This window comes from Ornithodoros turicata, chromosome 1, assembly GCF_037126465.1.
Source record: "Ornithodoros turicata isolate Travis chromosome 1, ASM3712646v1, whole genome shotgun sequence".
NCBI lineage: Eukaryota > Metazoa > Arthropoda > Arachnida > Ixodida > Argasidae > Ornithodoros > Ornithodoros turicata.
Genome location: NC_088201.1, coordinates 98006533 through 98034430, shown reverse-complemented (window position 1 = coordinate 98034430; position 27898 = coordinate 98006533). Strand labels below are relative to the sequence as shown.

Genomic DNA, 27898 nt, shown 5'->3' with positions numbered 1-27898 from the left:
CTGCAAATTGAAACTGGCTTCAGTATACATTACAAATGCATCGTAACATTTAATTGAAATATAATAAAAGAGCAGAAGCAATGTTTTGTCCCAGTTCAAACTATATCTTTCTTTTTTATTGTCCAGGGATTTAGGAAATAGAGTAGGACTTCCTGCCCTCTAATGTTTTGATGTACTTGAACGTACAGTTGTAAAACCTGCAACAAAATAAACAAGAGAAGTATAAACAGTTTCGTCTTTTGAATTTAACAAGCTAGTTATATTTTACCATTTGTTCACTTTTGTATTCTCTGTTGGTGAAAAGATTACAGGAAAAATGATGCTGCAGATCAAACAATGACCTGTCATCTTGATGAAGATCAGAACATTTCTTCAGGCATGCTAAGTGGGACAAAAGAAATGTACAATGAAGGTTGTACAAAAACAGCAAATCTCCGTCGACTAAAACTTTATATATGTGGATGTTACCACATCGTGTAGGTTCCACCCAAAAGTAGAACTAGGCAAGGTTGTTTGGAAGGTTGTTGGGATGTTGATGTGCTATACCGGAGCACATCAATATAGATGAGGGGCAAACGCAGCAGACAGCGAAATGGCTGGAAACTCAAGTGAAGATTTATTCAACAGAACAAGAAACCGAAAGCATGAGCAGAGAAAGGCAGTGCCCATGCAGTGTATGGTGAACCATATTCATTTCTGAGAAGGTAGGATCGGAAGAGCAATAAAGAGAAATGACAGTTGCGTCCGAGATAGGGGAACTCTGCAAATTTTGGGACCAATATGATGTGGTAACCTTGCATGGCTCACTGCAGCTCTGACACACATTGAACAATTGCAGTAATTGCGGCTTCGAAGACAATGAACGTTTGCTGTTGCACTGGGTATTCAAGTGTAGAGGATCCATCTCTAGAAAATTAATTAGTGTTCCTTAGTCATAAAGTCATAACTCCATCTCAACAGGAACTATTCTCGTACCCTTCAAACAAGGTAGTAGTTCTCATCGGTTTCTTCTCCTCTTGTTGACGTCATACTAATGTTCTGCACCTGTCCAAAGACTAAAAAAAAAAAATGTCACAAAGTCTGCAACACGTAACAAATCTAGTGCTTCCATCTGTGGACTTTGCATACCTGCTTTCAGTTATTTCTGTCATGTCAACTTGAGTGCCTGGATCACACATACGAAGCAGTCTTGCGCCACTTCAACACTGGAAGGCCCCTAAAATTAAATTTGTTGATGTTGACAAAGTTGAGTACGGGGCAAGTAGGATAACATAAGTTAAATGGAATACGTCGTCGCTATATTATAACTTATACGTGTGTGACGCCTGTACATACCTAAGACGTTGTGTTGAACTCGTCACCTCGGTGAAGCAAAATCACTGGGTACTGAGCATCAGTGTGCTTCGGACGTCTTCGCAATTCGCCTTCTACGGCATCTTCGTAGTCATCGGCAGCAAAATGAGCTCAGCACATACCACACGACTGCTACATCTAATAACCGAGTGCTTTCAACCACATTCGTTTTCGCGCACTCTCCTGTTGAATCTTGTGGTAGAAACGCCTGCCGCCGATGGTGAACGAACATGATTTTTGCATCCCCGAACACCAAAACCACACCACTCATATGTAGGTCTCTCGAATAATTGACACAACAACCACGAACATGTCATTCGTGCGACCAACACGACCGCCCACGACGTAAACAATAAACGCGATAACACAGACGACCTTGCAGATGGCGCGGCGGATCGTAGCTCGTAGCGGCGAAGTAGCTGAATGCTTTATTAACGTAAAAGCTAAGGAAGTGAGCGTCATTTTTAAAATAGTGTTTAGCTGAAAGATAATGTGCACCAGCTTCGTTCTCTACAAAATTAGCTCTCACGTGGTAAGGGTTGACCAATCCCTGGGAGCCCTGGACCTGCAACCGAAGTTGCTCTTTTTCGCCGTTCGCTGGCAGCACCGTCCATGTTCCGGCAATCTTCAAAATATTTATACGTAAAAAATATGCCGAATTGTGAAGTAATGCTTTCTGTGTCTTATCAAACAACGATGTGCACGATAGTGGGCAAAAATATGGGGGTTATTTTTCACTTTTCGGTCCCTTTAAGGCAAAACTGTCACCCTGCCGTTACTCTCGTAACTCCCTCTACAAACAAAAATGAAATACAGAAAATTCATGAATATAATACTTAAAAAATAACACTAAGCAGGCAGCGGATCGAACCACGGTCCTCGAAAGCTATAACAAAAATCGTCACCTGTGGGCCAACACTGCCCGTTGCTGTCGCCTTCAGGAATCAAGATACAGACGCTTCGCAGGCCACACTGAGCTTGTCAACACTTCTTTTGACGTGGGAACAACATTGGAGCGGCCAACATTTGCGCACAAAGTTGCAAAGCGCAAGAGACAACTTCACCTTTCATGTCTCACATGGGCATTTTCTGCAGAACCCATTGTTTTGGCCAAGTACCTGAAAAATAGCACACCAATGCATTCTGCCACGAAGCCAACACGGCGAAAATAAGTCCTCCAGAAACAAAACTGTGACGTTCTTGCGCTTCCATTCCACTTGTACGCAATCGAAGGGCCTCTCACAGCAACACCCATGTGCGGGCATTTCTTTCTAAAGCTCAGGGTCAACAGATATTCTTACAAAACCAGATGGGATGCATTGCTTCAATGGACGGCTGCGAGTACGCTCGTCAAGCCAACTTTAAGAAGTTGTGTCCCGCACTTCTGGAAATGTTTTGGGAAGTGTGTGCAATATAATTACGTGAACATGCACTGTTGTTTTGTCAGATGTTCTTAAAACTGAACGGCAATTGGCGATAAACAAAAAGTCTACTGCTAAAATTTTCTCAAATACGTTAACACAAACGAATTCATCGAACAGCGGCATCTTAATAATTAATATGACAAGAGATAACGCTTCAAAATTCGTGTTACACCTGCGGGCGCATAATGTAAAAACCATGCTCTCAAAATTATATCTAACTCAAGAAATGAGGTCAGAAACAGTTGAAAATCTAAATAAGCAGAGAAAAGTTCAACTGACGCGTAAGGGTGACTTCCCTGCTATACACTGCTGCAACGGGGAGAAGCCACTTTGACTGTACCCGAAACTTGGCATCTGGGCCAAGTTTGCCGCTCAAGGGAACCGCAGACGATTGAGTGACTCTGGCTCTTCTTCTAAATGTTGAATCTAGAGGTACCCTACAACGCATATCCACGGGAATATTACAGTGCATCATACATTACCAGATATATTACGCGATGAAATCGTTTCCTGCGTGAAAATCCCCATACCTGCCATGCATTCACGGTCCGAAGAGCGGGATCTCTGGGGAACCAAAGGTATTTCATGTATAACGATATTTTTCGTTTGTATAAGCTTAGAATAGATGTCAGGACGTATTACGATACCTTGGATAGAACAGCTGCTACAGCACTTTTCTATTGTCTTAGCGGCAAGTTTCACCCAATGGCCGCGAGAGGGCGCAAGGCGTCGCTGTCCACGAAAGCTGGGAATGATTATTTGAATGTTTCAGCCTCTTCTGGCCGTGAGTTCTGATAATCCCACCTGTGTCGCGAGAGGGAGTCTGCAACCTTTCTGGTACGTGTTGAAGGTGAGATCTGTTGAGGTGACTTTAACATTACTCAGCTCGAGTAACCAGGGAACCTGGTCAACAGCAAATGCTACAAGGTGCCATTTGAATCTCTGAAAACATACGACAGTATGAATTCACACCTTAGCTGCACTGGCCCCATTGAAAAGGATTGTGCCAGACAGCAAGATGTTCCCCACAGCCACCGTGTTTACTTTGGCTGACGTGTCCAAGATAAATTGTGTTCAATTGGGCACTCAGCTTTTGTGGTGAGAAGAGTGACGTGAACATCCGTGCCCACTTTGTGAGATGCACCGGAAGTCCTGCATTTCTCAAAGAGTTCCAATACTGGAGTTCTGAATTTGGTGCACATTTGATGTACTCCTCCTGGTCTCGTGAAGGCACAGCACTGCAAAGTAGAAGAGCTTTTAGTATCTCCAAACTTGTATCAGCAGGCCATTCAAAACTGTTGTCTTCAGATTTGCAGAATGACTCAACAGCTGGTTCCACCAGTGGTGCAGATATTGTCATTGCATGCACCTGCAAGGAATGCAGAAGTAAAAATGTCAAACAAAACAAGAGATTGACCCACCTGTGAGCATGAGGGTGTATGGACAGCAGGTGTCGAATTCATCACTGGCTAAAGGTTGAGAGGTGTTGACGGTGCGTTTGCACGCATTTACTTTCGAGTTTCACTTTCTTGTCAGTCACGATGGAAGCCTGTGCCTGATGTAAATGAAGAATACCGTCAGTATCTATAGCACACAATTTATTTGACGCTTATATTCTTCTGCGTGAGCTCAGGGCTTCCCAGGGGAAGGGGGATATTCCATTTGGTACATTACGCAGCGTAGGCATCACAAAAATCGATCTTAATTTGAATTGAACCAGATACTGTGTATCCGTAAATACATACCTCGTGCACACTGGTGTTCGCATCGTCACACATCACAAGGAGAAACACTGGTGTCCGGACTGCGGTTCGTTTCAAACACTTTCGACCGTCCGCTGCTACCATTTCGTACGACTCGTCAGAGAAATGGACTGAGCAAGTACAGCGTGGCTCACGAATGCCTTGACCAAGCGCTTGCAACAACTTTCGTTTCCGCGTATTTTCCGTTCGAATCTTGTGGTACACAACGTCCCTTGTCGAAAGAGCGCACTTGGTGCATCCCCGAACATTACAGTAAATACCTGGCGTCGGTGTCAGGTGAAGTTATGTTCAATTTCGGCAGGAAATGAACATTTCTGCATACACAAACCTAGCCAGGTCGCAATACACGCCGTGCGAAGTGGTGGGGAGGAGAGCAAACAGAGGGCGCTGACAGTATTTTCGGATACTGTTTCTTCGATACTTTGAGGAATTGTCCCAGTAATTCTTGTGATTCTAAAAGTAGTGTTTATTGGTGATTAGTAGCCGGTCATAAGTTCATTGTGTATTACTTAGGTATCACGGGACGGGAGTACTCGCATCACGACTTTTCAGCTATTGCGGGGCGCAGCTTACAGTCCGATTTAATGTTTCTAATTGATGCTGTGTAATAATTAACGCGCTTTGGCTGCTTAGGCCCTATGTGCGGCATCACACAGGGAAACACTACCAGGTCGCGCACAGAAACAGGGAGGTCAAATTTCACCTTACAGTTCCTTTAACAAGCCTGTGATCATTTTCGATTAGTTCCTCTGTACTAAAGCATTCACTCTGTGAAATATGAAGTTGAAAATGGTCCAGATAGCGAAAATATTCTATAGTAACCACCGGAGTGAACAGCAGCTATCACGACCCGCCTCCGAGGCGAACTGGCCGCATCATACACAGCGCATGTTGGCGATTCACGGACGGGCTTTTGAGAGCAAATTGCAAAATTGGGAAGCAAGCTTGCATATTTCGCCATGAGATATGTTTTAATTTGATCTGGAGACAAGACTGTATCTAACAGTTGACACAGAATCCTATGAAAAATGCAATATAGCCGTTGACAGTCAGCACGGTTACCGGAGCACGTTTTCCTGTCTGAACTACTTCTTCGTCAGAAAATGTCTCTGTCGGTGGCCTTTTACGAGCTTCTGCGTACCAAACGATTCCTAGACACTCTGTGTGTCGCATAACCGCTTACTCCAACGCTGACAATTTGACTTTCGCCATATTTCAACTGGGTCATTCCAGGCGAAATAATCCAAAAGTCGTGCTCGACCCCCTCCAGTTTCGGTTTCAAAAATTATCATGGACTCCTTACTGCAAATAAAGATATTTTACCGAGTCTTACAGCACTACGTTGAATCGCTGTCCATTTAGTCCGGGTCAAAGTTCGTTGGAATCGCGGAAACTATGCTGCGAAAAAAGTGGCGTACTGAGCAGGGTTTTGTGTCTAGGTGGACGCTAGTGACATAGAAAGAAAGAGCGTGGCCTTCACATTCTGCCAATATCAAGTTCTCCCTCGTGTTCCATTTTCGGCCAGAGTAAGAGAGCTGCTATTTGGCGCTATTTCTTACAACTTTGCGCCTTGCTAAGGGCACTTTTCGCAAAAGCTAGAAGGGCAAAAAAAAAAAAAAAAAAGCAGCGTATTCCAGACCTTCCATACTTCAAAAGCCCATGTCTTGAAGGACGAGCACATAATACGTTTTGTCATATTTAATCCCAAATATGGTACTTTTGTCAAAGTTGGCCATTTCCAACAACATTTTTGAAAATGAAGCGGTCGGCTTAGAAAAATCCAAGTGGGTGGAGATGACAGACCAATATCTATACTAACGCATACAAAAAAGTAAGAAGGTAGTTTTTGATAAGGGCGAGAAAATATTTTTGGTATATTTGTTATAATTGGTTACGCGAAGGCCGCACGAGACGGCTCCCTGTGAGGCGCGCGAACAGATCGCGTGCCCAGTTTTCACAAGCCGCGTCCTGCGGCCGTATATGAGCATGTCTTCCTTTTCCCCAGCCCTTTTGTTAGTAAACTGTGTAGCTTTTGTTGGTATCAGTGCATAAATAAGTATTGTTAGTAGATGCTTCCTCAAGGTATTTCATTCGCGGCGTTTTAAAGTGGTAGTCATGAGAAACAACAGCGATGCTTTCACACTCACAAGGAATATTATGAGCAAACCATGCTATCCCATCAAATGTGCGTTTCTTATGATTAATAGCAACGCAGGTCACGTTGTGAGCAGACTGCTGTTGCTGCATTGTTTCGTCCAAAAACGCGCTCGTACATCCACATCTTGCCTTGTCTTACCACATCCACGGCCTTGAAATCGGCTTAGAAGAGCTCATCCGCGGCTCAGCTGATCGGTTTATGATCGTCTCTCTGACATGTGATGCATGCCGGGTTACGAAAAGGTTGTTATTGCTCCACGTTTCTTGCTGAAGTCGTTGTGTTGAACAATGGCCGAAGTAGGAACGTCTGGAGGTGCGAGGGTGCTTCCATAAGTTTCCGGCCCGAGGTAGAAAATGCGCGCGAATTTGAAAATGCGATTAAGGACACGTGGCGCCATCAGTTGGAGGGCCGGAGCACCACCCTCAACCCTCTCCATGCTTTTGTCGGTTGGAGAGCGGCATTTCAAACAGCCAGGGTGCACTCTTCAGTTAAAATGGAAAAAAATCGAGTAGCGCGCTGTGATAAAATTCTTGACAAAAGAGGAAGTTTCGCCTAAAGAAATTAAAGCGCGACTCGACAACGTGTACAGGGAAGCCTCTTCGTCGTACACAACGGTAAAAGACTGGGCTAAGCAGTTTCGACTGGGGCGAGAGTCCATTGAAGATGATCCACGCGATGGTCGTCCAGTGGAAGAGGTGACACAAGAAAATTTGTCTCATGTCGAGGAGGAAGTGCTGAGCAACAGGCGTCTGAAGGTGAAGGAAATCTCAGAAAGGCTGGGGCTTTCTAAAACAACCGTTTTTCGCATCATCGGCGAGGGCCTTCACATGAAAAAGGTCAGTGCGAGATTGGTGCCACGACTTCTCTCGTCAGTTCAAAAACAACAGCGCGTCGTCTGTGCCAAAGAGTTTTTGGAGCTCTGTCAAGAGAACGAAGAAGAAATATTGAAATCAATTGTCACAGGGGATGAGACTATGGTGCTCTACTATGATCCCCTTTCGAAAAAGGAGTCGATGGAATGGCGCAAACCACGAGAAGCACCCCCAAGAAAAGCCAAGGTCACACAATCCAGAAAGATGATCATGGCAACAATATTTTGGGATTCTCATGGGATCCTCCTCATCGACTTCAAAGAGAGGAACACCACAGTGAATGCGACTTATTATGCTTCACTCCTGCACCGACTGCGAGACGCCATCAAGGAAAACGGGCGCGGCAGATTGAGTCGAGGTGTCCGGTTGCTCCAGGACAATGCCCCTGTCCACACGGCTTCTGTTGCCAAGGCTGCACTGAAGGAGTGAGGCTTCGAAGAAATCCACCACCCTCCCTACATTCCAGACTTGGCACTGAGTGCCTACTTCCTGTTCTCAAGCTTGAAGAGGGATCTCAGAGGACGGAGATTTCAAAACGATAGTGAGGTGCAAGAGGCAGTTTTCCAGCATTTTGCGGACAAAACTTCGGACTATTTTTTCAAGGGTATAAGAATGCTGGTTGAAAGATGTCAAAAGTGCATCGAAGTTAAGGGTGACTATGTCGAAAAGTGATACACTTGTTTCGTCTCTATGATTATTAAAAGTTGGTCGGGCCGGAAACTTATGGAACCACCCTCGTACTTCTGAATCTCCTCAACATCTTAGGGAAGTCGTTGTTCTCCTTCGCTATGGTTGTCTAGAGCTTGCACTTCAGCGTATATTTAAGTAAGTGAAGGCAAAACGCACACAACGTGCCAGTGACTAATGTGACAAATGCTCACGACTAACCTTCAGCAAATGCGCGCGTGCAAAATGAAACTGCAAAGAACTGCAGTATGAAAGTGTTTGGGACGCACGGAAACTTAATTCGGAGCAGTATTCAAGACCTATCCTTTCGCCGTACAGAGGATTGTAGTGGTCACTTTTAATGAGATACCCTACCAATGGTTGCCTTTGCTTTTTAACGTTTGAAAAGAAAATATGAAATAATAATAAAACCTATGGTAAGGGACGGACGGACGACAAATTCTCAGACTCGGCAAAAGGTTTATAAAGCTTTTACTGAGTGTGAAAATTTGCCGTCCGTCCTTCTTGTTCTGTATCTCTCGGTCCCCTACCATGAGTCTATACCAACGCCCTCACGGTCCCTCTAAGAGCAACCATTTCCATCAAAATCAATGCAGATCTAGATTGCGATTCCTCTAATGTTGCCCACTTAATTCAGCGTAACGCCACCCAAGCCACCAATCATTTATCCACAAGCTAGCCTGCGCCTATGGTACATATTTTATCTGAAACCTGTTCACACGAACGTACCGACAAACCATCTTAGAACTGTGAAGGTAAAAGAAGAAAAGTAAAATTCAGTTTAAAATCTCATTTCCGACGCACGCACATAATATAATAATAATAATAATGTTGGTCAGTAATAGCCCTTGCTCCTAATATAGTTTTGAACGTTTCACATAGAGCTGTGTGAGCCTTTACAAGGACCACGTGGCTACAACAAATAGATAATGGAAAAGCGACGTATATGAAGACAAAATACGAAAGCGCTTTGCTGCTTTTACTCACTTTGTCCTGGGAAATGTATCCGGCTCACATGTCTTTGGGCGTTCGCCTGGTTCTCAAAAACCATGTCACACAATCCGCATCGGAGGAGTGTTGCCATTTCGGTGTCCAGTTGTGTATTGATAACCCGTCGTGGAGGTAGAGGCTTTACGACAACCACACGTTCAGCTGGTTTCGATACCGCGCTGTCGCGGAAAAGAGCAGACGACAAAAGCATGACTTCATTACTCGAGCGAACCTTGCCTCACCGGCATTCGGAGGACAGTAGAATCGAGTTAACTCTCTGGTTACTCCACCTTGTTTTGGAACGCGGGTAGTGAAGTCATGGAGTTACTCGAACCGGTTTTGGGACGGCGCTTCGGGCAGAGAGCTACTCCCGAGTTGACTCGAGTAGGTTTTGGAACGCACCCAAACTGTTCTAGCTTCATGGGAGCAGGAGCATCTCCTGCCCTCAGCGCATCTTCGCGACTGATTTGGTGGGCCGTTGAATACCCGAAACTCTGAAGCCTCAACTTCGGGACTTTTTTGGGCAGTTCCGTTTGCAATATCGAGCGGATTTCTTGGTGGATCTGACTAAGTTCGCTACAGGCTCTCTAAATCTGTAAAAAAACGTGAGGTTGACTTCGGAAATTTTGAAGTTCAATTAAAGAAGTTCAATTTTTTTAATTAAAATCAAATGAAAATATTTTTGCAAGATGGCAAATTCAGTTGCCACACAAGTGCCGTTTACCCCGTATTTTTCCGTCACCCCATTTTTTTATAAATTCCGAATGACACGTTTTGTGAAACACCCTGTATATTTCCAATTTGATCGTGCACTCCCAGGCAAGGACAGCTGTTTCACTCTACTTGGAGTTATCAGCCCGGCGCAGGGAAGTGACACGATCTTGGGTCGGCGCTAACAATTCGTCTCGGCGAGACGTCAATGTTCCACGGTGAGAGCGCCACCTGTGGAGGCCCCAGTGCAAGCCAGCAAGTATATGTACACAGGAAAAATAGCCGAAGCTCTGTGGTTGCACGTTGAGCATATGTTTACAATTTCGTCGTGGACTCCCAGCCGAGGACAGCTGTTTCGCTCTACTTAAAGCGCGAAAGTAGAGCGAAACAGCTGTCACATTATATTATACAGGGTGTCCCAGAAAACGTCTCACTGAATTCTAATAAAAAAACTACGCCACCTAGAATCATGCGGTCAACAGCAATCTGATTAGGTTTTTACCATCTTCTAATGTGAATGTCATGTACTCCAAGTTTAATTATGTAAATATTTGCGAACTGAACTCGGAAATTTGCCAAGTATAAAGGTCACTTTTTTACCCCACCAATATGAAGAGCGTGCCGAATTCACTCAAATTCGTGATAATTCACAGTGTTATTCACGAGCTATCCCATCGGAAAAAATAGCCGCATATCATGCTTTTCGGAGCACCGGACCATAGCGCGCGATGACTTTTTGAGCGCAATCGCTCTCAGTGCGACGAAAGGAGGTTCCGAAGACGGCCCACAGAGTGATAGTAGAAAAAGTAACAGTTCCTAAAATTGGGAGAGGGAAAGCAATATCCCAACGAAAGTCGGACGTGATAAGCCGTTCCTGTTTTTTCTCTTTCTGCGATGTCGGGGAGGGCTGGGTTTTCAACCTCCTTTCGTCGGACTGACAAATATTGCGCTGAAAAATTCATCGTGCGCTATTCTGTGCGACCTCCATCGAGCATGATGTTCGGCTATTTTTTCCGTTGGGATAGCTCCTGAATATCCCTGTCAATTACCATTAATTTGACTGAATTAGACACGCTCTTCACATTGCTGGGGTAAAAAAGTGACCATTTACTAGGCAAATTTCCGACTTAAGCTCGCAAAAATTTACATAATTAAACTTAGGTTACATGACATTCACATGAGGAGGTGGCAAAAACCCAGTGAGAACGAATGCCATTGAGCGCATGACTCTAGGTGGTGTAGTTTTTTTATTACAATTCAATGACACGTTTTCTGGGACACCCTGTATACAGGGTGCTTCAAAAAACGTGTCATTCGGACTTAAGGCGGAATCAACCCAATGTATTCTCTATGGGCATTGCTTTGGGAAGTTCATCTCGAAAACTACTGCAGTAATGGAGCAGTACGCCGAGCTGGTAATACATGGGCAAATTCTGCACGTCCTGACATATTTTTTATCTGAATACAGCAAATAGGTGAATTTAGACGATTTTTTGTTTCTGTGAATGCGAATACATGGAGTCCTATGGGAGCAGCAGAAATCACTTCCTCGGACCTTTCAGCGACGAAATAAACGCCTGAAAAATATGTCAGGACGTGCATCTGTGTCCCCTGATCACAGTACTAGCTAAGTTGCAACGTTAACATTCGTATTATTCAAGATGAACGGGACAAATGTGTGGACATTTGTCGTCTGCTAGCATAGGCTGCATTGTGCTGCCCCCAGTGGGCTTCCGCTCCGGGAGAGGGGATACATCGAGATGGGAGGTGCGAGAGCGAGAGGGAAGGCAAACGGCTACGTGCACTGCGTGAGGTTGTTGTTTCAACCTGCCTTGGAAGAAATTCAATTTATTTTAATTAAAATAAAATGAAAATATTTTGCAAGATGGCAAATTTAGTTTCCACACAAATGCTGTTTACCCCGTATTTTTCCGTCGCCCCGTTTTTTTATAAAGTTCGAATGACACGTTTTTTGAAACACCCTGTATATGTATAGTAAAGTTGTTGAAATAATAACGCACATAGAGTTGTGGTTAAAGAGGTTGACATATCAGACGGCCGCAAAGTTCAATAACAGTAAAATAATCAGCCGCGGACGACATATTACAGGAAAGTTAACAAAAACTAGTTTATTTAGTGGGTAATCTAACACAATACTATGAAACGTTTAAAACAGCGGTCGACGTTTGAACAGTGGCACTGTTTTCGTCACTACTGAAGTGTTAGGAATGCAGCACATGGCTTAAGTAGGTTCTTCACGTGACATTCAGCATTCGTAGAGGTGCGCCATGTGGCGGTCGTCAGCTTCAGGAATTTTCTCCGAGGAGTGAAGTCGTCATCCGTGGGTCGTTGTCCGGCTCATCGGGAAATTTCAGAGCGGTGCTGGTGCTGCTTAGACAGGGAACTGAAAGGCAAGAAGGCAAAGTGGGGTATCGGTGACAAGACTTCTTATTGTGGATAGCACATCAGGATCTTCGTTGATTGTTTATTTTAACTTGTAAATGAGGTAAGACTCGCGTTGTTCCCTGCCTCTACGTGAACTAAAGTGCGCTCTGACTGAAGAAGGATACTGTGGTGGCGATTAAGTATTCTGTTGATGTTTGAAACATTATGTTATCAAATGTCAAAATGAGGTTAATGGAACCACTGTCTGATTCGCGTTGGGACAGAAATGCCTCCTCCAGATGTCCCATAAAAATGTTCGCATAATTTGGTGCCACCTTAGTGCCCATAGCCGTGCCACTGACTTGCAAGCAATGTTTGACGTTGAACTCAGTTATTTTTTTCGAACAAGGTTAAGGAACGTGAATAGAACAGAAGGATCGTAGGAGTCGTCCGAATATTTTAACAACGCCTTTTGAGCTGCTGCAATGCCATCTTCATGAGAGATATTGATATAGAGGGAAGCAACGTCTAGCGTTACCAGCAAACTCTAAGGAGGAGGTTGACACTGAATTAATATATCGAGTAAGTGATTTGTATCTTTAGTGTAGGATGGAAGTTTTGGGGTATACTTTTGAGAAGGTAGTCTACGAAGTTGGAAATGTTTTCGGTAGCTGTACCATTGCACACAAACTATCATGTGTCCTAGGTTCCCAGGTTTATGGATCCTGGTGCTAGCATATAACATCTGCCTGGCACGGAATCTCTATGGGAATACATATTCGTACAGGGTGGAGTCTATTTTTTTGCTCGTTTTGAGATCATTCAGGCTACGGATAACACTCGCAGTGATCTGTTTCGTATGGTCAGCTTCGAGGACCTTGTAAATTAATGTGCAAGATAACTGCCGAATGCCCTCGTTAATATAATCAGTTTTGTCAATTACCACAATTGCACCACCTTTATCTGCTTTTTATAAACAAATCATTTAGTTTTTGAAGGTCGGAAAGGCGATGGAGTTCAGCTGGCGTTAAAGTTGGCTTTGATTTACGGTTGGATGAGTGGCTGTAAGTGTTAACAATATCCTTTTGGACGGCGCTTATGGTGCAATTTAGGCAATTATTCTGACTGCTATTAACAAAACAGCTCAACTGTTTTTAACATAGACAGCCTTAGAAAAAAAGGTGTACATTAACTCCCCAAAAGGAGTAAACCGCTTGTCCCATAGCGAACTCCTTTTTTACTCTAATTTTCACTCCTCCAAGAAGGTGTATTTTTTACTCCTTCTTGGATGGAGTAAATTTGTAACTCTGTGGCTAGAAGGGCAGTATATCCAGAACATTAAAAAGGTGCATATATATTCCTTATACAGTAATTTTCGTACCCCCAAGTGGCACTATTTTCACCTTTTTTATATACCCCCATTTTACCTGAATCATGCATAAAAGGGACAAAATAAAGAGGCATAAGGTACAAAAGCCAGTATTTTATTGCAAACATTTCTAAGGGCCAGGAACTGAAGTTATTTCTCGTTGGGTTCATCGTCTCGTCCACCGTGTAGGATGTAGAATTTCAGGAACTCCATTGCTTTTACTCTGGGCTTTGTTTCACTCAGCCCTGCGAAGGCGTGCTCGAGAAATATGAGCATCTTGTGGGATCCCAATGGGTACTCTATATGGAACACCCAAAATGCTGCAAATAGGCAGCACACACCGCTGAGCAATGAGGACGCTACAAATAGCTCTTGTTTGTTCACGAAGACCTTCACCACCTCGTTTTCCATAACGACGCAAGGCGTCAGTGTTGGAACGTCCTGCACGAACCAGAAAGAAGAAATAGACATTAGTTTTCAATCATTATCATTGCAAGAGGGCAGGCGGAGCAAACACTGCCAGAAGGTGTTAGCAGTAAGCTTGTGGGGAAAAGTAGTGGCACACCCTCGTGCACGGTTTGCTTATTAGTTCCTGTGCTATCAACAACAAGCAGGTATGGTAGATTTAAAAATCAAGTAATTGGCAGTGGGTGTGCCTACCCTGGAAACGATGTTGCTCAGCTTTTCCTTACACCTCTGCGCAATGACCTCAAGTGGCCCCAGTACTGCATTACCTTGTAGCAAATTAAAGAACACACATCTCATTTGTAAAAAAATAGGAAACATGAGGAAAAAGTTGTGCATGTTATCTCATTCAATGTAATAGCGAGATTAAGACTACGTCTGAATACATGAACTGCATACCAGTAGAGCTTGCAGACAGTGTAACGACCTCACTTGCCTCTCCATGCTGCAAGATTATGTTTGTCAGGCTCAGGAACCCGTTCTCGAATGCTGTTGCAAGGTCCAGCTTCCACAGAAGGCTGAATTTCAGAAGCAGCTGCGAACGAATGCAAGATTTAACAAAGTATGTCAGCCCTGGAGACAAGAGACCAACAATGAAGCCCTTATATAACCAAAAGTACAGCCACAGTTTCAAAATGGCATAATTGCAGCAGCAAAGGTCAATACCCTAATTGAAAATGTGAGCCACGACCACTACAGATCATCTGCCTGACTGAAAGCAACCCAAGACACAGCTCATCCAAACCAGATAAGTGTGCACCTAGACTAAGCAATTTTCACTTAGCTCCACTGCCCCCCCCCCCCCCAATCTGTTGAGACCCTGCCATAGATCCCAATGGTTCCGGAACACGCATCTAACCTATAGCAAATGAGCACTGACACACATGGTCAAAATCTATAGCATACAGCTGATTCTGTCGCAAGGAATGGGAATTCTGACAACGCAGCTGCCAGGGTCACAGTCATCATTTTTTCATGCCGCTCCTTTGCTGTAAGAAGAAACCTCTCCTTTGTGACTTGGCTTTCCTCTTCCTCTGAATGGCAAATGAGCCACTGCCTATGGTTCTACAATGACTGCTCTGTCTCTCCAAGGACGATCAAATGCTCATGACCCTACACGTAACAAAATGACGAAACTATTCAGAAACTGTCGATCAGTGCTTCCTTCCATGCACGAAAAAACTGTCCCAAAGAATGTGATTCATGACGTACTCAACAATGCAAAGAGTATGACTCACATGGAGACGGGAGACCCGTTTCGTTGCATTGGGGCATGCTTCCTCGGGTGGTTTCACTCGCTTTTTGCCATGTTTGTCACGCATCGCTAGCACTGCAGGGTTGTCATCCAATTTCTTCCTCATGGTTTTAAATTTGCACTTCAGTGCCTCCACCCAAGAGCACTGTAAATGTGAAGAGGTTATCCATGTTGACCACAAACTATAAATCTAATTCACGAAGCTCTTGAACTTAATCACTTCGGAAAAGATGGCTGCATGGGAAAGACACGAAGGGAAAGAGTGCCCTGCCCTTAATATATTCAAGAACGGATTTCCTCACATGTCCACCCATCTTCCCATTCACGCTGAAGTTATCTCTCATGTGCGGAAACTTAAATACAAGCAGCTCTGCAGAACGCCGATACAGACGGTGTGAAGGGTACCTGAAACAGCATTTCTTCAGTTGGATTGACAGGAACAACAGTGACAACAAAATGAAACGAAAGTTTCCCTTACAACGCCAATTTCATGCATTCTTGAAAGAGGATATCCACGATGGCACGACGAACGTCGCCGCCAATTGGTGCCTTCCGGTTGAGCACTGCTTCCCAAGGGCCAAAGGTCGGGAGTTTAAACTTCAAGTGGTCACACTTGCCCACAACAGGTACATCCTCTTTCGAAATCGACGGTTCTGGTACAGCGTTCCTATGTAGAATAAAAAGCAACAGCGTCCTGTCTACCGTTCCGAATCGCCCTTATGTTTTGTAAAATCCAGTACGGCGTAGTAAGCTAAATGCGCCACTTTTGTGCCACCAATAACAAGCCCACTCTCGTAAACCTATGGAAAGAAAATGTGCTGCAGTGGGTGTATGACTTGCGCTGTGAAACAGTAGGAATGTGTTGAACTGTGCAGAATAGTGTCTGCATTACACTGCCGACCCGGACACCCTACACGTTCTGAGCAGACAAAAGGTACTGTTGATGACATTCTTGTGTGCTGAGAACTATATGTTGCATGGTGATAGTGCTTTCAGCATCAGTACGTACTATCAATCTATTAATGAACATGCCCATGAGGAATTTCCTAAATAATTCTCATTCAAATAAAAACTATTCCACTTGTGACATACAGTCCAAGATTAAGGTGCTCAAGAGTTTACATCACTGCTGAGCCATCAGGCTGCACACATATATGCATAGGCATGACTTCCTGTCCCTCCCTCGGGGGATATTCAGAATGTGAAGCCATATATTGTTCCGTGCTATCAGGTAAACAACACAAAGGAAAAACAAAGGTCAGCCAACACTATCGCGATTTTTCCTACCTACCTATGCAGCACAACGGATACCAGGTGTTGTCGCTACAGTCCAGCGCGGTTTTGTGTAGACTTGTACGTTCTGGGCGAACTACAGGGACCCTATAAAGCAACAAAAATAGATATGAGCCCCATACAGTGAGGCTGAAATTCCCAGACAGAAGACGAGACTCACCCTGATGGCACTGACAGCACTTGGCCCTCGCAAACCCTTGTGGCTGGGCACTCGGTCGAACGACTCGATAGAGGTGAAAAGACTTGCGGCAATTCACGGAAATTCTGCAGGTTTTCTGAAGGAAACTGTACAGAACAACTAAAAGCGGATAACATGCGCACACGTCTCTCAGGCGGGCGCCATCTTTGTTTTGCATTCGTCGGCTTCGCTTCGCCTCCTTGCGGCAAATACGGGAACACGATAGAAAAGAAATGTGCTGAGGGCCATTACTTCCTTGCAGAAACTAGAGGCACAAAATGAGGCTTGTTGGGACTCATATTCCGCGATGACGAATGGACATTCGGTTGACGAAGACGGGTGTGGCTAACGAAGCAATTTACGCCTTAAATAGAAGGTATAGCCACAGGAGTTCTCGCTGTTCAGAAGGTGTAAGCTGCAGGCGTTTTCTGTTTGCTCATGGAGGAAACGCATGCTTTACGCCTTCTTCCTCATGTCGTGAACATATGTGGAGTAAAATAGGCGCCTCCACCACTTTTGTACCCTTTGGATGGAGTAAACGCGTCAAGGAAGTGGTAAATGATACGAAATCACCTTTTTCACTCCATTGAGGCTCCTTTTTTTCTAACAGTGATATACCCTATCTCACCCCGGAACCAGCACCCTCTTTGTAATTAAAATCAAGACGCCGCCTCAACAGATCCCAGTAATCACGTCTCATAATGTCGTTAACTTGTCATCCCATATCCTCACTATTTTGTCTCAGTGACAACAAATTAAATGAATATGAACTTCACATACATTTAGATAACTTCACCTGCTGCTTACGCCTCGAAGAATACTTCCATGACAAACCCAAGTCAGACTCGGACCCTTTCGAACAGCCGTCCAGTTTTACACCAGATGATAACCGTGATAGCGCCCTGGATATGTACACATGCGCAGCCCAAGAGGATATTTTTAACGCGTACAGCCATTCATCCAACCGTAAATCAAACCCAAATTTAACGCCTGCTGAACACCGTAGCCTTTCCGACCTCCAAAAACGTAATGGTTCGGTTCTAAAAAATTCAGATAAAAACGGTGCAATTGTGGTAGTGGGCAAAACTGAGTATATTAGCGAGGGTATTCCGCAGTTATCTTGCACATCATTTTACAAAGTCCTCCAAGGTAACCCTACGGAACAGATCACTGCGAATGTTATCCGTAGTCTGGAAGACCTCAAAACGAGTAAGAAGATAGACTTCACTCTGTAGGAATATTTACTCCATAGAGGTTCCGTGCCAGGCAGATTTTACATGCCCCCCAAGATCCATAAACCTGAGAACCCAAGGCGCCCTATAGTTTCGTGCAACAGTACAGCTTTACACCGAAAACATTTCCACCTTTGTAGACTACCTTCTCAAAGATATACCCCCAAAACTTCCATCCTACATTAAAAATACAAATCACTTCCTTCAGTGTCAGCCTCCCCCGGCAAGTTTGCTGATCACGCTAGACGTTGCTTACCTCTAGACCAAACAACAACAACTTTATTTCGAGATAATGGATGGGGAGTTTCATCGCCAGGGCGATACTCTACCCCATTGCTGGTGGTGATGCGGGAATGAAATAATGAGCTCCTTCACAATATGGATCGAAGTCCTATGGTGTCCAGAAAGGTGAAGAGAGCTTTATGTGGAGAGCTTTATGTGGTGTCTGGAAGGTGTAGAGAGCACCGGACTGGTGATCCCCCATGAAGATGGCATCGCTACAGATCAAAAGGCGTTCTTGAAATATTCGGAAAACTCATACGACCCTTCTGTTCTATTCACGTTCGTTAACGTTATTCTAAAAAAATAACAACGTTGAATTCGACGGCAAAGATTACTTGCAAGTCAGTGGCACGGCTATGGACACTAAGATGGCACCAACGTATTCAAACATTTTTATGGGAGATCTGGAGGTATTTATGTCCCAACGCGAGAAAAAGTCGACGGTGTACAAACGTTTTCTGGACGACACCTTCATGGTTTGGCCGTATTCGGAGGACGACCTAAATATATTCATTAGCGATTTTAATCACGCACATCCAGCTATCAAATTCACCTGTTCTTACACAGCTCTAACTGTTAACTTTCTGGATGTCCAAGTACAGTTAACTGACGGTGTCCTACACTCTAAGATTGGTCACCCTTAGTAAGAGTGAGAAAATTGCGATCTTCTCACCCTTACTTTGTATGTGACGCTATAACCGTCACGCAAGGATGACTCAAAGGCTTGTCCATAAACACAGGTGACGATCAATGTCACTCTCGTGTCCGTGAGCTAGGGGTGACGCAGCGTCACTTTTGTTGTGTGGGTTTGCTTTTATGGGGTACAAATAATGACTCTTCTAGTGTGCTTCAGCTCTTGGCAGCTGTGCTCTTCAGCGAAAACCCTCTTCCGCTTCTAAATATCTCCCGTTGCCTACTAAACGGACACTCGCAAACCTATGTGTTCCCGCAAGCTTTTCCATGTAGGCCATGACTGCACACTAAATGAGCCTGCATGAAATATGTAAGTGATACAATTCAGATTCCACGTTTTCCAAATACATCACCCTTTATTGAAGAAAAGACGGTTATACAGGCCGGTTAATTTCAGAGGACATATATTCCACAATCTTCATGGTCTACACGCATGCATACACACCGTTGTGCTGCCGCTGTCCACATTTCCGGTTTGTACCACTGCTGGTGTACGACGTTCGAACTGTCCTTGGTGTGCACAACTGTTGGTGCTGGGCGCTCGTCAATCGCGTCGGTGCTGCACACATTATTTGGCAGTACAGCAGTTGGTGCGCATCGTTCAGTGGCCACTTGAGGCGCGTTGGCTATGGTCAGAGTTGTACGTAACTCGTTACCCAGTAACCAGTTACTTTTTTCGGTAACGAAGTAACGACCTAGTTACTTTTCTAAAAATTGTAACTAATAACGTATTCAGTTACAAAAATCGGTAACTTGTTACTCACGTTACTCGTTCCTTTCCTTCGTTCGCGCTTGTGTTCAACATGGACGACATGGTCAGTTAGTATGTGGAAATTCCCGAAATCTCATACGCTTCTAACACGAGGTGACCTGACCTGGATGTTCAGGTCCTGGGAGCCTCTGGTCGACAGTCATTCTTTTGTTGAGTCCTCAGGTGACCGGCATGACGAATGCCGCAACACTTCCCGGTCGTGTCATTGACTATGAAAGCATTCTTGGAAAAGTACCCTGGATTTGTTTGTGGGTGTGGGTGTTATCTCCCAGCAGCCGCCAATGGATATGTACTAGAGTAACTAAGCTCGCCGAAACTTGGATTCTGAGATGGCATTGTCATTCTCTGCTGATTCGCCGTGTTGTAAAGGGGGTCCACCCGAAGTGGACCACGAAATCCCGGGTTTATTATATGCAGCTCGCCCGTGTCATTGGCCTAGCCGCGTATCCCGGGAAGAAACCTTAGTCCCTGTATTTTCGCTCCCACCTCCACACTTGTGGGCTCCAGTGAGGATCACTCGTTGGATTACACGATGGCACAGATGGTAATCACGTGAGTGTGGCCTGAGTTGGACGAGACGTTCAGGGTGAAGGCGGCAAAAGGTGACGGGAATGTAGTATTTTGGTGTCTTCTTTGCCTTCCCAAACTAAAATGACCGAGTGCACCCCACTCGTCGCATTCGAATTTGGAGAAGCGTGCTCAGGTAAGAGTCTTCAATATTTTAGTTAGCTGTAGCAGTTACCGTATCGAGGATTATACGTTAAAGGCACTGCTTTCCACGAATGAATCGAATACCTCGTGGAGCCAATGTCGTGTTGTGAGCAGGTAGCACGAGAATCTTGGCTGCTTTAATGGTTTACAACGGGGGGGGGGGGGGGGGGTTATGTTTAGTAAAAGGAAGGAAAGGCTAGCCATGCAAAGAGCCAGTTTATACAACGGCTTGTAGACGTTGGTGTAGCATTTATCAGTTTACGTAAACGCACAATATCGCGCCGACGTTGTGTAGCCTCCTAACAGTGGTGCCAAAATAAGGGAATAAAAGCCGCTGTTGACCTTAAATTCACAGAACAAACAAAAAAGAAAAAGAACGAAGAAAAGTCGGCCTCGCTACTAATTAGGCGCATCCAACACATGCATCAAACAAAGGTGGCTGTATTTGATGCAACCATGCCTTTCCACAGCAATTTTTCAGTCTTGCCACAGAGGCTCTCTCGAGCAAACGCACTAAAAATAACCGATGCCCATTTCGAGCACCAACTATTCTTCAAAGCGAATTCCATGGAAATTGTCGGACCAAATGAAGCACGTGCTAACTTAGACATGGTCGCGGCTCTGTAATGGCGTGGTAACGTAAAAGTAACTCATTACTATCGAGTAACGGGTAACGTATTTAGTTTTTTTTTTTCATGGTAACGAGTAACGGTATTTAGTTCGTGTACAAGTCTGGCTATGGTAAACACAGGTTAGAGAACAAAAGTTACACAAAAATAACAGCAAAAGCGACAAGCACTTTGCATTGTCACACAAAAATCAAGCAATAAATTGGAACACTAGAATAACTTGGTAACTCTCTGCTCACAAAAAAGAATGCTATCAGTATTTTGTTTAGTTCTTTCCTCACACACACACAAAAAGAAATAATGTCCCCTCTACTATACTGTGTTATGGGGAAATGTTAGAGAACCACACCTTATTTAGCATGATTGTACAGCGTGAAACTTGCTCCCCGTTCAACACCAGTAGCGACGCCTGCAAGTCACAGGATAGCATATTAACGGCAGGGCAGGAACTTCGCTAATATGAATAGAACGAGCAGTACAGTGTCGAAGTAATAGCCACTGGTAGAGACAGCCTGTGAAATATCGTGGCGTTGCTAGAGATCGCTCGAAAAAAAAACGGTTCTTTTCGGAGGGTTTTACGAGAAATTGGAAAGAATGGAAACAAACGCGGATACAGTCGAAGCATTGCCGGCCAAGCCACGGCATACAATGAGATAGAAACTTTGGTAGTGTTCACCCTCTAGGCATAAATGTAGAGCAGAGCATCCCATGAGTCTGCTGTCCAGTCAGCGATAGGTAATTGGAACAACACATCCACTCCGACCAGAACTCCGACATTATGGGAACGCGACGGCAATCGCTCGGAGCAGCCAGACGGAGCTCTAAGTTGGTGGTTGTTGGCGGATTAGGGGCACCCAAGGCACTGTTGGCGGGTTGGAACGCATCGAAGGCACGAAAATTTACATTTTTGAATTTTGTTACCTGGAAATTTTGGGCATTTTTTCTGGAGACGAGGAAAAAAAACGAAAAGAACTGTTTTTTTTTCGGGGCTTTGCATCTCTAGGCGTTGCCCCTTTTCTAGTCCAACGAACGCCTGACAGGCTGGCATACCTCATCGTAGCGTGGAACTATGGAAAAGACGCTCATTGTGTCATTCCATGAAAGCGAACACTTCACTGCGCTGTTGACGTTAATGCCTCGACTAAGAAATCAGCGCTTGTGAACTTACAGACGCTTTGTAGGCGTCCGTGCTGCGTTGGAGGATATCCGCAGTACACACACGAACCCTATGTGGTCACCACTTTGGTTGTCTATTCCTCGGTCGCACTCAATTTCTGTGCAGCGACCCGGATACACTCCATGAATGTCCCCTGAAGTGAATGACATTGTCACACAAGCCGAAGTAACTGTTTGAGGCCGAAAACTGCCAAACTGGTTGAAAAGCGTGCGAACGTCAGTGAATCCAAGTTCGTTGCGTTCAAATGATTAACGCGTGCTCAACATAGACAAGAGAGTGGTGAGCATTTAACCCTTTGTTGTTTCATGCGTGACATCAAGACTTACGGGTAACGAGCAGTTCGTAAGGGTGATAGTCCAAGGGTGACATCGGTGAAACGTCATTGTCACCCTTGAAATCGCATGATCCAGCTCCGTGTCACCATTGGAACGTACTTTTCCTGGCGTAACCGTTCTTCTGAGGGGGAAAGTGGCGATGTCACCCTTTTTGGTGGGTGACAAGGCGCTAAAGGTGATGATAAGGGTGACCAATTTTAGAGTGTAACTACGGACCTGTTCCGTAAACCTACACACTCCCAGCAGTACCTAGCTTTCAAGACTTGCCACCCGCGGCACGCTAAATTTACTATCTCCTACAGCCAGGCACTTCGTTATAGACTCATCTGTTCCAGCGACAGTGATCTGGACAGAAATTTCAACGAACTTAAGCAAACGTTCATTAGTCGCCAATTCCCACCCAATTTTGTTGAGGACGCAATCAGGAAGGCTCGCAGGGCAGATCGCAAAGCCTTGTTCCAAAACTGCAACCGCAAATCAGACGGTGCTTCCGGTAACCTCATTTTAACGTCTAATAATAAAGTTTTAGACATCAACAGTATACTTAATCGCCACCACGGTATTCTTCTTCAGTCAGCGCGCATGGGCCAAATCTTCCCAGAACCCCCACGTGTAACATACGGGCGCACACAAAACCTCCCTGATAATCTAGTCAGCTTCAAGGTCAACCGACCAGCAAGTCCGACAACAGGCTGCCATCCGTCCAATGGCCGCAGATGACAAATATGTAAACCAATGCAAAGTGCCCACGTGCTGAAGAGCACAAATTCTAGTCTCTTCGTCAAAATTCATGGTGACTTTGACTGTAGTTAATCGAACGTCATTTATGCCTTTCAGTGTAACGCGTGTCAAGCACAATACCTAGGTCAAACCAAAACATCTTTTCGGATCATATTCAACAACCACCGGTCGGACGTTACCAAAAAGTCAAACCTTCCTGTTTCTCGTCATTTTCTCGTCAATAAATGACGTCGCCCTTTTTGTTCTTCAATCAAACTTTAGTTCAGATAGAGACAGGGAACAACGCAAGTCTGACCTCATTTACAAGTTAAAATCAAGAATCAACGAAGATCCTGATGTACTACCCACAATAAGAAGCTTTGTCACCGATACCTCACTTCGCCTTTCTTGCCTTTCGGTTCCCTGTCTAAGCAGCACCCACCCTGCTCTGAAATTTCCCGATAAACCGGACAACGACCCACGGATGACGACCGAACTTCTACGAGAAAATTCCTGGAGCTGACGACCGCCCTTGGCGCACCTCTACTAACCCTGACGTCACTCCAAGAACCTACTTAAGCCATGCGCTACATACCTAACACTTTAGTCCTGACGAAGTCCTGAGTGCCACCTTCGAAACGTCGACAGTTCTTTAAACGTTTCGTAGTATATTATAATCGTTGTGTTAGATTACCCTCTAAAGAAACTAGTATTTGTTAACTTTCCTGTAATATGTCGTCCACGTCTTATTATTTTACTTTATATATATATGTATATATAGACTACAAGTAATGAAGAGACTTGGGAGGCCGTATAAGGGTTAAAAACACTTGCTACTTTTATTACATTACTAATTAAGGGGGCGCTAGGAATATATTTACAGTTAGGGGTCGACGTTTCGGCAGTCAGCGCTGCCTTCAACAGAACTAAACTTGGAAATAGGTGACAAGGGCTTATATACAAGGGAAAGGGGGGAAATGAGAGGGGAACAGTGCACGTGGAGCGGAGTTGGTGATGTTGCAGGAGCATTGTTGCTAATGGTCCATTGAGCACTTGCAGGAGCGTTGGCTGTCTTCCAGGAGAGTTCTCCTTGGTCGTCTGATAAACCTGAAATGATAACAGAGAGACGGCAGAAAGAACGAAAGAGGGTCGGGGGACTTGGTCTAGGAGCTAAGGCTGCGAACTGTAGACAATACGCCGGGGTCTTCGTTTATCGTGGACTGGAATTTGTGGATTAGGAATGATTCACACTGTTGCCTGCTACGGTCTGAGGGGAAACCAGATTGTAAGATGTACACGTGGATGTCCTTGAATGAGTGGCCGGTTTGATTGAAATGACGCGACACAGGGAGATTTGGGTTCTTTGTAATATCGGACCTGTGATTATTAAAACGAATCCGGAATGATGTTGTAGTTTGGCCGATATATTGTGCTTTGCATGCGTTGCATTCCAATAGATATACTACGTTGGATGAGTTGCAGTCAGAAGTAGTTTTGATTTTTACTTGGAAGTTGCTGTGTGTGCTTTGTACCCTGTCTGCAGTCTGCATTAGAATACAAATTTGGCATCTTCGTCCGTTGCATGGGTGGCAGCCTTCGGTTGTAGGAGGTGGCTTATTGACTTTTGCGTTGACTAAGTGGTCTTGAAGATTCCTTGCACGACGATATGCTATGCGAGGCGGTTCTGGGAATATTTCTCCAAGGTGCTCCGACTGTGTTAAAATTGGGTGATGACGTTTCAGTATGTTTTTAAGGTTAGGGATCGCGCCATTGAAGGTGACTGTAAGATTAACCCGGTTTGGGCGTTCGGGGCGTGTTGAGTTTTTTAGAACTTCACTGCGATTAGTACGGCGGGCTCTACATATCGCGTCCTTCACGAGATCCTGGGGGAAGTTTCGGCTGACCAGCGTGTTTTGAAGATCGTTAAGGTTTGCGTCCAGCTCGTCCTCTTGGGAACAAATGCGCCGGTAGGGAGGGCCTGACTGTACGGGATGGCCAATTTTGTATGTCGGGGATGGCAGCTGTGAAATGATAGGTACTGTTGGGAGTCAGTCGGTTTTCGGTACAGATTTGTTACGAGTGTGCCATTGGATATGCCTATACGGACATCTAGAAAATCTATGCTCTCTCTAGAATAAGCGTGAGTGAATTGTATTGTGGGGTGCACGTTACCGAAGTTTTCAATGAAAGACAGAAGCGAGTCTTCAGAATGTGGCCACAGCATGAATATGTCGTCCAAAAAACGCTTAAAAATTAGGGGTTTAAGTTGACAGGTGCCAAGGAACCGTCCTTCTAGATCACCCATAAAGATATTTGCGTAATTTGGGGCCATTTTCGTGCCCATGGCTGTGCCGTTAATTTGAATGTAATGCCTGTTGTCAAATTCAAAATTATTACATGTGAGTATTAGAGAAATTAGTGTTTCTACGACAGCAGAGTCGTACGATTTTTCGGAACATTTTTCATATGCTACGACAGTGGCATGGATGCCGTCATCGTGAGGAATATTGGTGTACAATGAGGTAACATCGAGTGTTACAAGCAGGGAACCGGTCGGGACTTCGATATCCGAAATTATTTGCAGGAAATGGTTCGTATCCTTTATGTATGACGGGAATTTTGGGGGAATGTCTTTGAGGAGGTGGTCAACGAACGTGGAGATTTTTTCCGTTGATGTGCCATTCGAAAATACTATGGGGCGACCGGGATTTCCTGGCTTATGAATTTTAGGGAGCATGTAAAATCGGCCTGGTTTGGGGTCGTGTGGCAGGAGGTACTCGAATAGATTATCGTCGATTTTCTTACTGACCTTCAATCTTTTTAAGGTTTTTGTGATCTTGGTGCTGATGTCATTGGTGGGATCATTTTCTAGGGGCCTGTAGAATGTTTGGCAACCGAGCTGCCGCATTCCTTCTGCGATATAGGTTTCCTTGTCCATGATTACTAGGGCACCACCTTTGTCTGCTCTTTTGATTACTATATCACTGCGCTGCTTTAAGGCTGAGATACTGTCATGCTCCACTTTAGTAAGGTTAGGTTTCACCGCACCGCGGTCAGAATTTTGATAGGCTCGCAGGATATCCCTTTGAACAGCTTTGATGTACATATCTAAAGCTTTTTGTCGGTTCGAATCAGGAGTGAAATTTGACGGGGCTCCGAATTGGTTTCGCGATGAGCTGGCTTTGTCATGAAAATATTCTTTGAGACGCAACTGTCTTGCGAAGTTATCTAAATCCAAATGAAGCTGATATTCCTTGTACAGGTCACTGTTTGGACAGAAGGACAGTCCCCGATTAAGAAGCGAGAGTTCGTGGTCAGTGAGGGTTGCGGATGATAAACGTAATATACCTTCTACATTGCACCATATGCCAAGCTCAATACATTGGACAAACCTGCACATCATTCAGAATTCGCTTCAACAACCACAAGTCCCACACCAAAACAAAACCGGAACTCCCGCTGTCTAGGCATATGGCCCTTCCAGAACATGCGATTGAGAAACTCTCTATTGCCATATTACAATCCGGATTCAAGAGCGATAGGGATCGTGAAATGAAGGAATCATTTCTAATACATAAATTCAATCCGGCACTAAACGAACACCCGGGATCGCTGTCCACTGTGAAAAACATAAAGAAATAATAACGCCTACAACACAACAAGAAGCTACACCCGTTTACGCGACGCAAGCGAGTCATTTCCACACAAATGCGTCTTAGGGAAAGACCCCCCCCCCCCCAAAACCCCCACCCACGTGCAAAACACACTCGACAGGACCCCGCACAAAGAATTTATGACCTCCCTTCGGCAACCTCAACGCACTGCGATTTCCCTTCCCCCGCCACTGTCGAAGCACACGAAAGTGAGTGTTTTCTGTTTGACCAACTCATTATATCTTTTCACTTGAAAAAGAACGGTCCACCGTTCGAAACGTCGTGTCTGTGTAATTTCAAAATGAATTAAATGAAGTCATCTGAAAATATTCCTTTGGTGGTGCTCTGTGCGAACTTATTTCTTCTGTGTATATATATATATATATATATATACATATATACATTTATATATATATATAGATACTCATTGAACGATGCGACAGCACCAGAGGACACGTGTTTCGCCGTGTTTGCGGCTCGTCGGCCCTGGGTAGCTGCGCATCGTTCAGGATTGGCAAACCAGGGGTCACACCCTGTGACCCCTGGTTTGCCAATCCCGAACGAGTTAGAGGTTAGAGTGGCTGCGATCATCAGAGGGCTGCGAATCAGAGGGCTGCGAAGTTGAATAACAGTAAAATAATAAGACGAGGCCAACTTTAGAACTTTACACTGCCTACTGCAGTTTGGTATCCAGGACGCAACAGGCAGCACAGCGCTCCTTCACCCTCTCACACTGGGGGTGAAGGAAAGACGCGTCTCCTAAGACGCGCAATGAACAAAATAAAGAAAAA

General features: G+C 44.7%; 1 protein-coding gene and 1 long non-coding RNA gene across 2 annotated transcripts; both read right to left on the bottom strand.

The window, feature by feature from the left end:
- Positions 1-14093: 14093 nt before the first annotated feature.
- LOC135366950 (uncharacterized) lies at positions 14094-14706 on the bottom strand. Its single transcript, XR_010414325.1, has 3 exons — positions 14577-14706; positions 14373-14446; positions 14094-14153 (listed from the first exon to the last, which is right to left on the bottom strand). It is a non-coding gene; the product is annotated as an uncharacterized LOC135366950 (long non-coding RNA).
- Positions 14707-15020: 314 nt separating this feature from the next.
- LOC135379678 (uncharacterized) lies at positions 15021-26392 on the bottom strand. Its single transcript, XM_064612474.1, has 7 exons — positions 26264-26392; positions 16886-17010; positions 16744-16812; positions 15911-16099; positions 15735-15837; positions 15416-15577; positions 15021-15290 (listed from the first exon to the last, which is right to left on the bottom strand). The coding sequence occupies exons 1-7, from the start codon at positions 26390-26392 to the stop codon at positions 15243-15245; spliced, it is 825 nt and encodes a 274-aa protein (XP_064468544.1). The 3' UTR covers positions 15021-15242.
- Between the last annotated feature and the right edge of the window lie 1506 nt (positions 26393-27898).

Bases quoted from the DNA above. Each gene is read 5' to 3' on its own strand.
- LOC135379678 (XM_064612474.1), bottom strand. From the start codon at position 26,392: ATGGACAAGGAAACCTATATCGCAGAAGGAATGCGGCAGCTCGGTTGC. The intron at 16,813-16,885 runs GTGAGTCTCGTC...GTTGCTTTATAG, and splicing joins GTGCTGTCAGTGCCATCAGG to GGTCCCTGTAGTTCGCCCAG. The intron at 16,100-16,743 runs GTATCCGTTGTG...TATTCTACATAG, and splicing joins GACTGTAGCGACAACACCTG to GAACGCTGTACCAGAACCGT.